The sequence below is a fragment of the Populus euphratica genome, unplaced genomic scaffold (genome assembly GCF_000495115.2).
Source record: "Populus euphratica unplaced genomic scaffold, PopEup_1.0 scaffold64.1, whole genome shotgun sequence".
NCBI lineage: Eukaryota > Viridiplantae > Streptophyta > Magnoliopsida > Malpighiales > Salicaceae > Populus > Populus euphratica.
Genome location: NW_011499923.1, coordinates 767,601 through 786,792, shown reverse-complemented (window position 1 = coordinate 786,792; position 19,192 = coordinate 767,601). Strand labels below are relative to the sequence as shown.

The window sequence follows — 19,192 nt, the reverse complement described above, 5'->3', positions numbered from 1 at the left end:
ATTGAATGGAGAATTCAAGTTTACGTGAACTATTTGAAGCCTCCCAATAATATTTATCTTGAAAAAACAAAGAATTGACAAAATTTCAATACTCAGGCCCTAAATTGAAAATGTCTTAAATCATGAGAAAAATGATGGTAGTATAAACGGCGTTGATGGACGGTAGTATAGCGCCGACGTGGTAGTGGCGACACCTGCGCCTAAAAGTCCAAAGACCGCAGCACGAATCTCATTAAAGATTTTCGATGCCTTTTTTTTTTTTTGTATTTACTTTTTTTTTATTTATCAACTTCCTCTGTTCAAACATGTTCCACTGTCCTCAGACTTTTTTCAAGGACTGTTTGTCGGAGATTCTTCTCCAAGGATAATAATTTTCCCGATTTACCTTTTTACCCCCCTTCATTTCTGAGTCTCTTTTTTTCTTTCTACTTTTTGTTTTTTTTTTCTAGCTTTTTTTTTTCGTTTTCTTTGACTATTATTATTATTATTATTATAATATTTCATCATGCCGGGTGGTACAAGAAGCTTATTTCTTCTCTTGGTTTTTTTAGTCGGATCTCGAGACATTCTCCTAGGTTGTAATGATATTTCAAATTAGTTTTTGTATACTTGTGAAGTTATTTCTTTATCGAAGCATTTAAAATGATTTTTTCAGGGCTTTTTTTTACAGATTTTGTTTAAATTGAACCCAAAACATGGGAGAGAAAAAAACCCAAATGATATTATATTATTAAAAACAATTTCCTTTTGTTTTTGTTTTAAAGTATTTTACATGGCAGTGCATGCACGTACTGCAATCACTCCTGATTAATTAGATGTGGCAGTGCATGCACGTACTGCAATCACTCTTGATTAATTAGATGCCCCCCTTATTCAAGGGTGCAAGTCATATAGTTTAATGCTCTGGTAATTACGATCATGGATTCTTCATTTAGTGTTGGCAGCATCCGTCCATCAATGGAAGAATACATAGTTTCATGGCAGGTTGCTGGATTCAATTCGAGAAGGTTGGAGGGAATTATGGAGAAGATGGTGCCTTTGAATCTCTCTAGGAGGGTGTTAATATGTGCTCTTGCTTGACCTAATTCACACAGCCCACCTTTTAACCTAATTTGTACTTTACTTCTCATTAAAAAAACCTCATTTGTACTCTTGTTTCAAAAGTATAATGCAACCTGAAACTGGAGAAACATAAAAGGATATGTCAATATAATTTGTTAGAGCATTTACATTCACACTCTTTAATTTTTAGTTAGGTTTTAGCTAAATTACCTAATATCATACTTGACAACCTCTCCAAAAATACATTATCGCATCCATGCTATTTTAATGGAGAGTTTTGAATATTGTATTGTTATTTATTTATATATATATATTGGTTATTTTATATGTTAGTTCTTATAATTTATTATTATGTTGGTATTTTTATTTAGAGGCTATTTGTTCTTGAAACATGGCCACGTTTTTAAAAAAATTTAATTTTAATTTTTTAAATTATTTGTTTTACGTGTTTTTAGATTATATATTTATATTAAAAATAATTTTAAAAAACGATTATATATTTATATTAAAAATAATTTTAGAAAATTTATTTTTATTTATTTTTAAATAAAAAATATTTTAAAAAATAAATTTAAAAATAATACGATAAACACTACCTTATAACGAGTACACTATAACTTAAGTAAAAAATATTTTAAAAAATAAATTTAAAAATAATACGATAAACACTACCTTATAACGAGTACACTATAACTTAAGTTAGTTGTATTGTGATGTGGTTTTTTGGTGACACTTTGAATGTTGCGAAGCCAAAGAAAGGCTATAATATTTTGTTTTTAAATGCACACGAAATGGAGGAATTTTTCTACTCATGCTGCAAAGCCAAAGAAAGGCGATTAATTAGCATTTCCAACTTTGATGAATCCCATCGGTCGCTACAAATATTGAATTAAATGTAGTCTATTCGAGTGGTTACTATCTTTAAGTGATGTATCCGGTGGTTAATAATATTTATTTCCTCCAATATTCCAATATTAATAGTAATTTATTCTCTCAAATTCTTCATATATATAGTCAACGTACGAACTTAGTCTATGAAGAAAAATTAAACTTGTTTGACGCAAGAACTGAAAAAAGCTGAAACATTTAACTACCACATCTACAGATATATATATATATATATATATAGCATTCAATTTCTCAAAATTTAAGTCTTCTTCCATTGATATTAAATGGCATTGAAGCATGGCGGTAGCTCTGCTGGCAATAATTAATTGGTAAAAAGACTGTTAAAAAAAAAATATATATATAGTTTGGATCTTATTATTTTCATTTTCCGACCCATTTATTAGTATATTATTAATTAAAATTCTTGAATCGATGGGCTCCCCTTCTTGTTTGGCTCCTGAGAGTTATAATTTGCGTTGTTGATAATATTAAAAAAAAAAAAAGGCATTGAAGCCTCCGAGCTAATTCAAATATTCAATCTTAAACTCGAGGAGATACATAACATGATATTTGCAGCATAGATTTTTCTTCGTATGGTCTTCGGCCCTATAAATTACTGTCCATGCTTAATGGATTGTAATTGAAAATGGGTTTTTTTTTCTAGCCATATAATCGCCTCTTTTTATATACAGAACACAAAATCCACTATCAATGTAACCCACGTTTGATAAAAAATACAATAGGTCAAACTATTTTTTTTCAATTTTGTTAAAATGCAGGTCAAACTAAGTCGGTCAAGTCTCATGGGATTTCAAAAGGAATCTCTGTGAATTGTCTCATAGATTCTAAGAAGACACATCTCCTGACCTTTCTGCTTTGCTGCTGGTAAAAGAGAGAAAATAAAGCCTCCTCTCCTTCCTCAAAGTAATAAATGCATGCAGTTCGCGCAGAGTTTATAACACCAAATTTATTCGTAGCTCACGTCTCGCCTTCAAGAGAAGAAGAATTATAAATTTTTAAAATTAATCAACATAAATACAAGTTGATTCGAACATCATAATAATAATAATAAAAACCTTATAAATTACCATATTTTTCTAGCTTGGCAATTTATAGATATCACGTAAATTAACTTTTGGTGGCATAGGAATCGTGACAGTATTTACATTTCTGTCGTACTATAACATACAAAGATAGGGCTGGCTTCTATGCACATGAGCTTCACGTGTAACAGTGTCGTGGTCTCGTAAAGATGCCTGGACGCATCCAGCACTTGATCTGGTAAAAAAACAAACTGTAATTTTATATTTGATTATTAAATCAGGCTTAAGATTTGTCCGTTGATTCTACGAACATGGATATATAAAAAGGTCACTTGGCAACAACAAGACAAGGTCCGGAATATACCCTTAAATTAATCATAAAAGACGTTGTTTATTTTATTTTTTAATTATTTTTCCTTTTTAAATCCGGATTTTTCCATTATTTTTTTATTAAATTTCTCCAGAGTGGGATAACCTTGGTTAAATTTTTCCGTCACTCCAATCATCACACGAAGAAAATTGGCCTGGGATTAAATAAATGTAAAGTAATACAAGAAACCATAACTCGTGTCTACTTGTGCAGCGGACAACTTGCCCATTCGATTCAAGGCATTGTTCAGAAGTTTCTTGACTAGCTCGTGGCTTGATTCCGTAACCAAGTTAAACTGCCATTTGAGATGGATTGAGCTCTTGCCCTAGTCTTTTTGAATATTCCCACCTTCCATGCTTCAAAAAGTCAAAAAGATTCAACCACGGTGCCTCTCTCTCCTTGGAAAAACTTCCCTCCGACCATATAATATACTTTCCCTCCCCTGTCTTGTCCTAGGAATAACATTGTCTTGCCCGCATGTAGAAGGTAATTGTTTTAATCTTAAAGAACAAGTTGAAATTTCGTTTGAAATGGTTGGTGCTTTTTTTGAAATCTGTAAGCATCTCCTTAAAGAGGATATATGGTCCCGTTTTTCTTTCGTCTTCACGGATTGGGGACCAAATTATGTGTATCACTCCTCCCTCACGGCCTGCCAATGGCGAGGTATGTTCATGGCACGGACGTGTGAGGAGCGATTGGCGGCAAAAAAATTTGATTAAGAAAAGAGAAGGCTGTTCAATGTACGTGTAGGTCCATGCCGGCCTTTATGCCAAATTCTTGTGCCCTTCCTTGGAGGAAGAGGTGAGAGTGGGTCTCATGCAGCTAGCCACTTGGTGTTGACCGGATTCAAACGAGGTTCAGTAATAAATGAATATAAATAATTTTGGTTCAGTTATGATTTGGAGTTTCTTATTTAGAAAAAAAAATTAAAAATCCTGAGATTTTGAATAAGAAAATCAGGAATTTGAAGCTCCGTTCTTCCAAATTATTGATGCATGTATTGATATAAGTGGAAGGGATTAATGGTATATTTACATTTCAATGAGAAATAATATAATTAATCCATTGGAAATTGGTGACACTCCACCCCCACATATTTTCAACATTAAATTAATTACATGCCTTAAAGTTTGAATTTTTTTAATTAAAAAAACACATCAAATCATACAACTAGGTTGATTATTTACACCGGAATAAAGTTGTTTGATTATGGATTTAAAGCATAAAATCAAGCGAAATCTCCTCCTCTTTGGTATCATGTTTTAAATGGAAGTTGGGTAAAATTTTAAAAAATATTTATCTTTAAAATTAATTTTTTTATTATTTTGATGTGCTAAACCATAAATAATTTTTAAAAAATAAAATATTTTTAAAAAATAAACACAATCATATTTTTAAACCCTTACACAATTATTTGATTTGAAGTTGAACACATTGGTTTTCCAAAATTTGTTCCCTTAAGGTAAATCTCATTAATTTGGAAACGAAAATCTCGACATCATAACATCTTGGAGGTCGAAACAAGGAAAGATGGTGGGAATCCATGGCTGGCTGAGGAATCGAGTCAGGGGGTGACGCGAACCTAACCCACCAATTGACATCTGTGGTGCACTGTTTGTTTAGCTAAATTAATCAAAGACTTTGCTTAAATCTCTCACGCACACAAACAGCACTATTGACTTTTGTTGGCTTAAAGATAGTAATTAGGATGAGATTATTGACTTTTAAGTGTTTAGTTAATGGCTATAGTCAAAAGTGTCATCCCTGTTAGTTGCTGCACAAGCCAGATTAGATCACAAAACTTAAAGAAAGATAAGAACAAGATTAAACTTTTTTATATTATAGTTTTTAAATATAAACACTCATTCTTTTTCTATTATATTGTTTAGACAGAGGTTGTTTAAGATTCTGTGGTTATTTTTTAAAAAATATTTTTGGTATTAATATATAATCTAAATATATATATATATATAAAATAATTTTAAATAAAAAAACAGTTTTAGATACGGTTAATCAACGGCAGTCCCTTCCAAGGAGTCTAATCTCAACCACACAAGTTTGGTGGTAGCTAGCCGTAAGCTGACTCGGTTATTGCTTGCGTGATGAAGAAGGTGGGACTAATGAATGAACTGTACGTGATGAAAATGCCACCCACTTCGGGTCGTTGGCTGATCCTGCGATGTTAGGGTCCCCTTTATGGATAGAATATGTGCACTTTTTTTTTGGGTAATTACTGCGTGGCTAATGACGCCACTTGATTTATTATAATATATAGTTTTTGAACTAGTTTTTTATTTAAAAAAAACTCTAAGCTATTGGTCCGGTAATTCAAGAGATATGTTTCTTTTCTAGATTTTTGAATCCAAACCTTGAGATAAACACTCGTTAGAGTTTTTTTAAATAGATAAAATAAAAGGGAGCGGTGTGATATTAAAAAAAATCAGAAGATGATGATCACAAAAAAATAAAATTAATTTTAAAAATTATTATATATTAAACAAATAATAATAAAAATATAAAGATGAAATTTGATGTATTAAAGAAACTAAAAGAGGATGATATTAAAAAAATATTTTAATTTTATAAATAATTTCATATAAAATATATAATAATTATTACTCTTGATAATAAGTTAATAAATTTTATTTGAGAAAAGCTAGAAGGTTATTACACTATATAAAAAATAATTTTTAGCAAATTTTTTTTTTATCTCTTTCAAAATGTAAAAAAGCACTTATAAAATCCAGAGTAAAAAAAATAAAAGTCATGCCATTAAAAATAAAAATTTGACATTTTCGCCTTGGCTTACAACTCAATACTAGTGAAGAGTTTTTTTTTACGAGTTCGAACTTACTAAATCAATATGATCAAGCATTGCTTCAAAGATTTCAATAAACCTGTTTAATTGATTAAATTTTAAATTTATTTTTTAGATATTATTAATTTAAATTTTACAAATTTTAAAATCACTAAAAACTTATATAATTATTAACTTTAAGTTTTATCTCATCAGTCAAAATGTATACAAATTAATCTTAACATATATATTAATAATAAAAAAGTTACAAATGATCAAGATTCCTGGCATGGTAAAAAAATAAAAAATTATGTTTTTCATGAGGACGATGCACCTTCGAATTATACAGCAAGACATTTTCCTCTCCGTCGTTCAAAATTGATAAAACTACACGAAGGCGACTGTCCTCCCACCTAGAACTTGATGCTGTACAAGAAGAGAGCATGCATCTTTCTCTATTAATCCAGGGCTGATATTGTCTTTAGAGAAGACTAAGATTGGGATAAGCATGAGATGAGTGCACACAAAGACTACGTACGTACCTAATGGAATAATTTAAGTGTGAGGCTTCGATCAACTTTGTTTTTCATAATTGACAAGCATGACAAGTATCTTACATGGCGTTCATGGACGAAAAAGATAGGTAATTATGGCTCACAAAATATTTATATATATATATATATATTATAGTAAAAATAACTATAATTTCAGATTTGATTATTTGAATAATCTTAAGTCGTATAATTATGCAAATCTCGTTCCATAGAGTTAGCTTAGTATAATTATCCGAGATGTTGAATACCCTAAAACATATTGCTTAGAGGGGCTAGCTTAGAGATCCATAAGACTTTTTAATTATTGTACTGGTTAATTTTATGTTTTAATTATTATTTTTCTACTTAATTAGCTTGAGGTTATGTTGCTTAGATGTTTTTAATTATCGTACTAGTTAATTTTGGATTTTAATTATTTTTTTTCTACTTGGCTTTAGGTTATTTTTGCTAGGTCGGTTTCTTACCTCTGCGGAAATAAACAGTTGGTGTGTGTATTTTTAATCATATTATTGTCTTTTTAATGGATATTAATTAATACTGGATAGAGGATAAGCATAAGACGAGTCAAGATCAGGCGCACAAAGACCACCTCATGGAATAATTTCATCGTGAGGCTTCTATCAACTTTGTTTTTCACAATTTGTAAAGGGATAGGTATCTCTTTAATTTCCGACGTGGTACATCTTACGAATATATTTATAAACTAGACAAATAAGACAAGATTCATAAAAAAAAAGGTTTGCATATATCAAATATGCAGTTTGACAAAAAAATAAAATCTTAGCTTTATTTATGATCATTGGTTTTAGTTTAAATTTTATCAAATTAATTACTTTACATGTCTAGTTTCATAAAAGATTGGCTTGCTATAACAAATTGAGTTGTAAAAGATCTTTAGAGGATATTTGAGTGTAGATTTAGTTATTTTTTAATTTTTTTTAAAATATATTAAAATAATTTTTTTATTTTTTAAAAAATTACTTTTAGTATTAACATATTAAAATAATCTAAAAATATTAAAATCATATTATTTTAAAAAATAAAAAATAAAAAAATTTATTTTAAAAAAAAAAACACGAAGTGCAATGCCAAAGACTACCTTAAATTAGGCTTACAAGTATTGCTTTTTTCAAAAAAAAAAAAAATATTTCTTAGTTAATTTTGTATTTAAATTTTTCCTAACTTAACTTTGGATTTTTTTTAGTGAGGTGAATTTTGTATCTCTGTATAAATAATTGATGTATTATTTTTTGTACTAAATTATCGAATTAAGAATTTTTCAAAAAAATTCTTAGTTTCTCTATTTATTTCTCTGCAATTTAGAGAAGACCAGATAAATCTAGTTTTAATGCTCACCACACTTTTAACCTTCCCTGGGAAATTTCGTGAGATTTTGTTGTACTATTATGCTATACTACGTCGTGTAATTTGTGTAGAACTCGCCTTTTTATCTCAGTAAACGAAAACAATGTTTGATTGCTTTCACATTACACAAAAGCTTCCCACAACATCCATTCATCCATATCATTTCTTATTTTCTTCACTAGCTGGAATGTTTTGAATTGCATATGAAATAAAACCAGCACTTCTCATTTGCTATTCAATTTCAAATCAAACTTTTAAAAACATTAATTTCACATCACTAACTAATTGATGAAATAAAAAAAAAATTAAATAAAAAATAATCTTTCATAGTTATATCCTATGTTGTTAATATGACCGGACTTAGCCTTGAATTCATGAGGTTTCTTGTAGAATAAATTACTTGTTGGAAAAGAAAATCCTCCAACAATTAAATAAAAAGGGTGTGTTGTGTAAAAAAATATATATATAAAAAAATAAATTTATATCTTAGAGTTGGTCTAAAATAACATGACCTTGTATGATTGACTTTGTATGGTTTAAAATGACATTGACTTGTATGGTTGGTTTTTATGGCCCGGCATTGACCGATTCTTATAGCCTTGAAAGACCTAGGTTGGTTTTTATAGCATAACATTTTATGACTATTTGTATGTGTTCAATGATATGATCTAGATTAGATTATGCTAAAAAAAATTTCATAGCAAAAGAAGATGTATTTTTAATGGAGAAATTGTTGTGCTATTGTTAGCTAGTTATTATGGTTATATTGATTATTGTGTCATGTATGTCATTATTAAAAATATTAGTGATGAAAAGTGTCAATGACATAAAAAATAATATTTATTTTATATTTAAAAAATTATATGTGAATTGCTTTCATGAAAAAATTTATATACATGACTCGTGGGAACCCGAGAAATACATAGAATGGTATGATAAGATATAATTGAATAGACTAGGTTGATATTGGTATGATGTTGAAAATTTTAGCCACTATACTAAGGAGCTGGAGAAATTCCAACCATTTGGGCTTCCCAAATTGCTGGAATTTTTTATTTTTATCATTTTTGGGTGTTAGCATTAGTATTAATTAACAAAACATTAAATGAAATGACTTAATTATTATAGCCATGCTCAAAAAATACTATTCACTATATAATATTTTGTTTTTCCATGTTTTTTGTATCACTTGCCAACATATAGAAACATGGTTAAGAAACTGAACTCATGCTGAAATCATGCTTACTCAATACAAGAGTTAAGAAAGTGTATGATAACGCGATGTAAACTAGTTCTTTAAAGTTTTTTATTTTTTATTTTATTTAATATTAATATTTTTTAGTATTTTTAAATTGTTTTATTGTGTTAATATCAAAAATAATTTTTTTTAAAAAAAAAATTTATTTTAATATATTTTCAAGTAAAAAATACTTTGAAAAATAACCATAATTACACTCTTAAATATCCTTTTAAGTTAGAGATTAGCTGCATTAACCAAAATTATCCAAAAATTTTAAGGTTTATCTTTTAGATTAAAATAATAACATTTCATGTTTTTTTCGATAAAATAAAACCCTAAACAGCTTAAAAGTTGAAGTTTTCAAACTTGGAGGGTCGGTCTCAATTTATACCTACCTAAAAGAGGCTAAATCAAGATCTCGTTCCGGTTCTACCACCGGGATGGGATAGAATTCCGAGATCAAGACGACAATGAAACTCTTGAAGCAATGATCTTATCTAGAGCTCCGCAGGGAAGCTACTGCCATCCTCTGTTTTTGGCACGTTGGGCTCTACTTCAGACGTTTCCCATGTCCTTTCATGCCATTGGATTCCTCAGTGGCCCCCAAGTTGCATGTCATATACACGCAGTTATGCAGGTCTTGTCTGGGTTTCCCTCTGGTTTCATAGGATTTTTGTTATTTTTACCATATTGGCTTCTGTTCTTACCGACCAAGCCTCTGTGGAGCTATTCCAGCATTTTATTTTTTTCAGCGTCTGGGAACGCAGTCCAATTTATATTTTTAAAATTTTTAATTTAAAATCAATATTTTAAAATCATTTTAATACATGGATATAAAAACTAATTTAAAAAATAATATTTTAATATATTTTTAAATAAAAAACATTTTAAAAAACTACCATAATCATACTCTCACAGGCAATAATTTCTTGGCCTCCATTTCTTGTACTTCACGTCACTCTGATGGCTCATGGCATGGTTTTTTCAACATATTAGACTATTTGTGCCGTGTGCTAGTCCCAATCTATCATGTTTCAAGGAAACTTCTTACTCAATTTGATGTTTCTTCTTAATCACTATTAAATCTCTTTAGGAGTATTTGAAAGTGGATTACTCTTTAATTTAAAATATATTAAAATATTAATTTGAAGAAAATTAAAGAATTAATTTTTTTAAAAACACTTTTAAAATACAAAATAAATAAATCCTAATACATAATATAAAGTTTTTGAATTCCTCATATGACCAGTATAATTCAAGAAAAAAAAAATGATAAATACAGTGCGCATGTCATAGCATAGTATAGTTTACTATAGCTAATAAGGACCAAGACCAGAAAAATAGTTAATTAAAACCTCAATTTCGACGCTTCAAGGTGTTCTCATTTATATATTATGTCAGATCTGTTTCATTTTCTAACTTCAATTCTGTCATATTCATGATGAAATTTAATAAATTTAAAAATAATTACTTCTAGTTTCATGTGTATCCTCTTGCCTTGAAGTTGTAATTTAATAATAATAAAAAAAGCCCTAGGTTTAATAGTCAAGGATCTTGTACCATAGGTTATAAAATTCCCCAATTAATCCCAAACTATCATGTCCAGGGAATTGGTCGTAGCGGATATAAAAAGTTCAAGTTTAAGAAAAAATTTGAACGACAAACAAGTATTTTTTTTAAATGAATATAATTTTTAATTTGATTTTTAAAATAAGAGAAGGTTGAAATTTGACCAATTAATGTTATTTTTGAAATTTTATTATTTTTCTAGTTAGTTTTTAATTTATTTTATAATTTTCCTTGTTAATTTAGATTTTCTTCCTTTATTTAAAACTTATTTAAATAGTTCATTAATTATTTTCACAACCGTTTTCAATTTAATATTCTTTGTTAACTTTTTTTTGTCATGTGAATTTATAAAATTCAAAATAGTTTATGTAATTTTTAAAATAATAAGGATAGATTATAAAATAAAACAAATCATATAATACGTAGAGTAATTTTTCCGTTATTAAAGCATATTTATGACTAGAGAAATCCTTTTTTTCTCGAGGCTGCGTGACCACCCTATCATGCCTACGGAATTGTGTTCTTTTTGTTGTTTTATGGGCTAGGTTTGGACCATCAAAGGATCCACCATTGAGTCTCTTGTTCTGGTGTTCCTTTTTGTTTATTAATATAAATAAATAAATAAATCCCAAACTACATATATATAAACAATGAAATATCTTGTTTACAACATGGCCTAAAGCATACCAAGATCACTCTTGTCAGGACTTTGAAATCGATACATTCAAACCCTTTTTTTATTTAATTTTTTTCAATTTTTAATCAAGATTATTAACATAGATTAAGCAAGAGAGAGATTAATCAAACCCCTTTTTAAGTGTCAAAGCATGAAAACCAATCTCTACATGACAAAACTAGCTTGTTCATTTATCTCCTTGATCTAAAAGCTTATACAATATTATGGGGATTTTTAAAGAGTATTATTTTTTAATTAAAATAATATTTTTTATTTCAGTATATTAAAACGATTTGGAAATATTAAAAAGTAATTTAAAATAAACAATTTGAATTTTAATAAAAAAAACAAATTGAAAATCACTCCAATCCGGCAGCATTGTCCCTTAGCTTTTGCTGGGTGAATGGGAGAAAGACAATGACCATTCGTGAGATACGACTGTCCCCATTTTTATTATAGTCAAATGGCTGGCACCTCGTGCACCGACATTTTATTTCACGTGTGATGACCATCCATGGGATCATCGAATTTGTGCGCAAAAAGGGACCTTCTCTGTGGCTCGATGGGGACGATGAACTCGATCTGCAATTCTTTCAATCACTAATCCATGCGTGGGGCTTCACGAACACATGCAATTGAAGAATTACAACTATGGTAGCACGAAGTGATAAATCTTGTGCTGTAGCCTCGTAAATCTTGAGCCCCAAAGTGATAACAAACTGGGCTTAATCAAGGCCTGATCTGGCCCAATTTGAAAATCAATATGTTCTAACGAGTTGACTCCAATCTCAATCTTTTTTTTTTTGACAAGTATGAGAAAAATGGTCTTGACGGATCCAAATCCAAAATCAAATTTGATAGAATAAGCATCATCATCACTTAGATAAATTTGTTAGAATATTATCTTATGGTTTTTAATAGTAATATTAACTTGGGAACCTAAAAGATGATGTTTGCGATTAGAAAATATATTAACTTATAAATTACAATATTAATTAAAGACTAAAACGAGAAGTTAATCCTTTCTATAAAATGTAAGAGATAAATACATATATAAATACCTGATCTAGTCACTTAGGTAACTTTTCAATTCTTTTATTTGATTATGTTATATTAAAAATGGATATTCATAAGAGACATAATATGAAAAAAAAAGTTCTTTAGTAAAAATTTGCTTTCTTGTTATTATTATTTTATTAAAAAAACATATATTTTTTTATTACTAGTATCATTTATTGAATAAAAAAAGGAAACTAAAAAAATTGAAAAAAATTCTATTGATATGAAGTAAGAAGTAACAAATGTATCTCTATACTAAAAAAACCTCCTTTCTTATTCATTAATTTTCTCATAACCCATTTTTTAACTCCAATTTTTCAATTTAATTTAATAAATAATAAAATGAGGAGTTTAGGGAGTGAATTGAGAAGAAGGAAATAAAAAAGGGACTAAAATAATAATGAGAGATTAATCAAAAGAGGAAAAGAAAAATAAATATATAATTAAACAACAACGTCAATATCAATTTGATGAGAAAATATAATCAAAGATTTTGAAATCAACGTGTCAATAGTTGAAATAAATAAATTTTTGAGTTTTGGATTCTTTTGAGAATACATTGAAATTGACAAAATTGATGCAAATAAATCATATATATATATATATGTATTATTTTTTATTTTTTTACTATTTTTGGATTTTTTTGAAAAAAAATATTTTAAAAGTGTAAAATATTGGGTTATGATAAAGAGCACAATTTATAATTTATTTGTTCAATTTTGACCGATAATAAATATATATATATATATTTGAATGTTGTTTTGAATTAATATGTGAACCCAATCAAAAAACAATTCAAACATTTAGTTTAGAAGAAATATTGGAATGTAGGCATAACATATATTTTTATCATAAAATTAAATAATAGCACAGCCTACCTTTAATATGACATTTAAAAGTGATTTTTGTTTTTCTTTTAGCATAGCAAGACCCTTACCTAATTTAGTTATCATAAGATCAAATAGCGATTCTTATTTTTGTTTTTACCTCTTTTCACACTTAGTCGAGATGTCCCCACAATATTTTTTTTAATTACAAAAACATATCTTTTTTCTGGAAGTAATACCACTTGAATTAAAAAATATCATATTTTTTTGTAAAAGAAATTGAATTAAAGAACAAAGAAAAATAAGAAATCAATGATTTCAAGGATAAATATAAAAAAATACATAATCTAAGAAATACCATATAAAATTTACAATAAAAAATAACTAATAGATGTTTTATCTATATTAAAGATTTATAAAGATATTTTTTAAATTAAGTATATTATTTTCATATATAATTATTTAAAAAACTAATTGTCAATATTACCATAAAAGCTATAATTTTATTTAAAAACCAAGGCATAATCAAATAATTAATTAAATATGATTTAAATAAATTTATTTATAATCAATCCTATTATAATATTTAAGAGAAAAATTAGAGCCATTTCAGGAAAAAAAACTAGTCTAGTTTAGGCCAGAGAAATTGGCTTAAATGCTTGGGTCAAAAACATAAAGCCCAAAATGTAACCTCGAAGAAAAAAATAGCATATCATGTTCTTTTATATATTTTTTATTTCAAAAATAACAAACAAAATGTTATCTAATTGCTATAGTTTTTTTACCATCAAAGCTAACTCCAATTATAAAAAAAAATTTAAAGAAATTCCTGGATTTTAAAAACCTAAATTTCAACCTTGTTTGATTAAGAATATGTAAAAATCTATAATACAAACCTTTAAAACCAACTCATTTTAACAGGACAAAAGACTTAAAATTAAATAAAAATCAAAAATTTTTTTAGCATTGATTGGCTTTTTCGTGCATAATTGAAGGTAGAAACCATATTCAGACCCTGTTTATTTGCTGGAAAGTAGCTTTTTTTTAAAAATAAATTCCAGAAAAATAAATTATTTTATGATGTTTGATAGTGTAATAGAAAATAAGTTGGAAAATACTTTTCAATGTTTGATTATGTTATGGAAAATAAGCTGAAAAATAACTTATTAATGTTTTATTTTTCTCAAATTTATTAAAATAATAAGGAACAAACCTTATAAATTAAAAAGTTGAATAAGAATGAAATTAAAAAAAATATAATTTTATAAATTATCTCAAATAAAATAAATAATAATCAAAATAATAGAGATCAAATCTTAAAAAAAAATAAAAGATGAAGAAATTAAAATAATAATATTAACATTTCATAAATTATTTCAAAAAAAAAATAAGTAACAATTAAAAGAATGAGGATCAAATTTGATAAATAAAAAATTTTAATAAAAAAATAATAAGAAAAAAATAAATAACAATTATGAAAATGAGGACCAAAGTTAATATAAAAATTAAATTTTAACAGATAAAATTGGATAATAAATATTCAAAACAAAAAATATATATAGTAATCAAAAGTTTGGGGACCAAATTTGATATAATCAATAAATAATATGATATTTTTAAAATTTTCACAACTTTTAGAAAGTGTTTTCTGCCCAAATCTTTTAGGAAAACACTTTTTTGGAAACTAAGTTAAATTTTTCTTTGACCGGAAAGTGTTTTTCATTGATTAATTTTTCTAATGGCAAAAAATAGAGAAAAGTTTATAAAATAATTTTTTAAAAATCACTTTTCAGAAAACAAACATAGCCTTATAAAACTTCTCTTTTAAAAATGAATTCAAAATCACTAAAATAACAATTACTGGCGACTAAAATTTGGCTACAGGAGAACTTTCTCTTTCTTTTTACATTTTCAATAACGTTTTCTCTCTTCTTTATACATCCAAGGATTAAAATGAAAAAAATTAAATTTAGAGATTGAAATATAAAAATCCTAAAAAAAAGATTGAATAATGAAAAAAGTGAAACTTGAGAGACTAAATTGAACCTTTTTGCATCTTTACGATAACAAATGTGTGGAATTTTTGTTTTAAATGTCAATTTTAATCCTTGACTTTTTAATTTTAGTTTTATGAATAACATAAAATTATATTTTATAAAATTAATTTTAAATTTAACATTGAAATATTTAACAATAAATTAGACACGCGAGATTATATAAACTGAAGTAGATATCAAGAAATAAAATCATGTCATATTGTTTGTCTGTTGATTATATAAACTATATAAATTAGGTTGAGTTGACCATATTTAAATTTTTTTGATTAATTAACTGATTCGTAATATTAATTTCATATTTTTTTTACTTATTTTCACTTAAAATATCTTTATTATTTTTCTTTAATATGTTGGGTCAGATTAAATAATATAAATATTAACAATTATTTTTTTAACATCAATAGTTAATATTAATTATCCAAAAGAATATATATATATATAAAAGGGATTAACGAGAAGCACTAATGCAGAAGCCTGCTATTTCTGTGTTTACCATGTCAAGAACCGCTAAAAACCCAACAAATGTCAGAATCCTCAATAGCCACAGACCCAAAATTCACGCCCTTTATTTATAACGGTTTTCCTCTCCCCCTTACCATTCCACCACCCAACTTTCCCGCTCTATAAACAACACAACAAATATTAATATTACAAGACCAGAAGAAGAAGAAGAAGAAGAAGAAGTTCATCGATCCAAAGAAAGAAATAAAGAAAGAAAGTGATCACACAATGACGATGGAGACTGTCGCTGTAGCACCCACTCCAACGCCAACGCCAACGACAGAAACAGTCAACAATGACACAGCAATCGCACTTGCCCAGCAAAAGAAGAACAGGATTCAAGTGTCTAACACCAAGAAACCTCTCTTCTTTTATGTCAATCTCGCCAAGGTTCCCCCTTTTTCTTTGCTGGGTAGTCTTTTCTTGTTTTTAATAATGTATGTTTTGGATTACTAATTTTGTTTTTTTATATGTTTTGGTATAATGTATAATTAATTAATGTGTAATTTGATTGTTTCTATCTTTACATGTATGTTTTTGTTTGGAATTTTTTTTCCTTTTCTTTTTGATAGGATCTTTGGAAGGTAGTTTTATAATTTGTTATGGATCATAATCAAATCCTGCATTTTAAGTAGAAAAGTTTTTTGGTATACTTTTATTTTATTAAAAACAATTCAATTTATCTTTTGAACTTACTGGATTAGTTTTGATCTACGAATATCATTCAAGTGCTCAAGTCTTGTGTGTCTATCCTCAACATTTCCATTATTTTGTGATCAATAAATGCTTCTTTGATACGGGGGAATTTTTGGAGAATCAAGTAAAGGCTTCTCTGTAGCAAAAAAAGAAAAAAAAGAAAAAGGAAAAACAAAAGCTTCCTGCCTTTTAGTTTACAGTCATTCAAATACTATAGCATATATAGCTCATCTGAAACTTTTCTGCCTATATATAGATGAGTTGTTTTTACTTTTCTTGTAGAAATGATATTGTTTTCTGGTCATATATCTCTTAAATTATATGATAAAAGAATCATGGTTAGATCCTTTTGAAGCGGATTTAAAGTTTTCCTTCTTCGTCGGCATGTTAAGATTAATTATGTGGTTATCATCTGGTACAACTCTACGAAATGGGATAGTATACAAAACTTAAATAATTAAATTGAGATTATTTTCCTTTTCTTCTTTAATGTGGAAGTGATGTCATTCTTACAAGAAAATCATGCCTACAATGTGATTTAAAAGGACAGTTTAACGTTTTCTGATCATGTGAACATTGTAATGTTTAGACTCGTATACTCCTTTAGATTGTTCAGCTTCTGGAACCGTGTTTATGGTTTTTATTCATTGTGAATTTGTTGCAGAGGTACATGCAGCAGTATAATGAGGTCGAGCTTTCTGCCTTAGGCATGGGTATGTTCTACAAAGCCACATCTCATGATTTTGATATGTTTCTTATTTGTGTATGGAGTGGTAGTTTTGTCTTTCTGGTGGAGTTTCTGCCGACAATAAGCCATTAACAGTCTACGAAATAGTATGAGCTGGTATTGAGCAATTGTTGCTGTATCATGAAGAATACCGTAGAGACATGAGTGTAACAGGACCAAAGAAGAGATTGCTAAAATGGTTCTCTAATCTTTGGTTTATCAGGACCATACTTATGGAGAGCTTTTTTGTTAGAGAATAATATAAATTATATCCTGAGATCTCACCTAACAGCTTAAACTTTTGGGTTGAGATGGTTCTTTAACAATTTTTAATTAACAGTTGAAAATGATTTATGTAAAATGCATTTATAATCATGTTAGTGTAAGAACTGTTTCTGGTTTCAAACAAAAATCCATTCCATAGAGGTAACGGAAAATCTTTATAAGAGATGGAAGGAAACGATATCTTTGTATTGTGGTTTTCATGCCTGTTTAAAAATTATTTTACATTTTATTACAGCAATCACCACGGTTGTTACAATTGCTGAGATTTTGAAGAACAATGGACTGGCCATCGAGAAGAGTAAGAATTTCCTCCTCCTAATACTGAGTCTTGTATTCATGGTGAGGATATCTGATTTATAACATTTTTATTTATGGACCAAACAGAGGTTTTGACATCTACTGTTGGCATGAAAGATGAGAACAAAGGACGACAGATTCAGAAGGCTAAGGTATGGTTAATCTCATTATGAATCTTAATTTGATTCATCATCCTCTCATGTATGATAATTAATAACGAATTTTTCTTATTATCCTTTTCTTTATGGTAGCTGATTGATTATTTTTCCTTGACTTCTAGATTGAGATTGTGCTGGAGAAGTCAGAGAAATTTGACAGTCTGATGAATGCTGTTAGTTCAGCTCCAGAGGGGGAGGCAACGAAAGATAATAAGGATGATGAGAAACAGTGAAGCAAATTTGATGCTCTCTTCTTGTAGTTCTGTAACCACTTTTTTATTTTCCATCTGCCTAGTAGTGGCAGGGACTTATTTTTTCATGAAGTATTTTATCATGGATAATTTAGGAGTAGAGAGACAGTGGCATAGTGGGACATTGCAGTTATATATATGCCTCTCTTTGCTCTGATTATACACCTGTAGAGATCATAAATGTTATTATACTGTCTCTTTGTTCACATGTACTCTTTCGGTGAATCTGCATTTAAAGGATTGTGTGAGCACCTATCTCTGCTAAATTTTCTTATAAAATCTATTCTATATAAAAGGATTGTTGGGACAGTAAATCTGATATGATCTGGGAACTAGATGCGGCACACGCTCAATTTCACTTTACAGATGGTAAGAAATAGTAAAATGTTTGGTCAGGATTTGACCATCATAAATTTTCTCTAACAATAACATATATGTCATACATGGATAGTAATTAATTCATGAATGAATCATATCTGTCATTCATGCATAGACATGTATAATCGGCTGACTTGTATTTAAGGATTGGAATCCCTCTTCTTGACCTGAAATTAGTTTTTGCTAAGAATTTGTTAGGTATAGTGTTTGGAAATTGCTGCGCCGCCGTTGAAGTTCTGTTCGAGGTTTCAATAAACGTTACCTATCTATCAGTCCATCGATAGAAGTTTCGCAATCAATAATGAATTTTCAGGATTACATTCGGTATGTTTAGATCTTAATGCTGTCCATGATTCGGCTATCAATAGCAATTGTTTTCTTCATTTTTTAGT

At 28.2% G+C, this 19,192-nt stretch overlaps 1 protein-coding gene across 1 annotated transcript; it reads left to right on the top strand.

Annotated features, from left to right (window-relative positions):
* Window positions 1–15,974: 15,974 nt before the first annotated feature.
* Window positions 15,975–18,688, top strand: LOC105135392 (uncharacterized protein At2g34160-like). The gene is made up of 5 exons (XM_011040247.1): window positions 15,975–16,398; window positions 17,369–17,417; window positions 17,952–18,014; window positions 18,101–18,165; window positions 18,294–18,688. Exons 1-5 carry the CDS (start codon window positions 16,237–16,239, stop codon window positions 18,402–18,404), a joined length of 450 nt encoding a protein of 149 aa, XP_011038549.1. The 5' UTR covers window positions 15,975–16,236; the 3' UTR covers window positions 18,405–18,688.
* The last annotated feature ends 504 nt before the right edge of the window (window positions 18,689–19,192 follow it).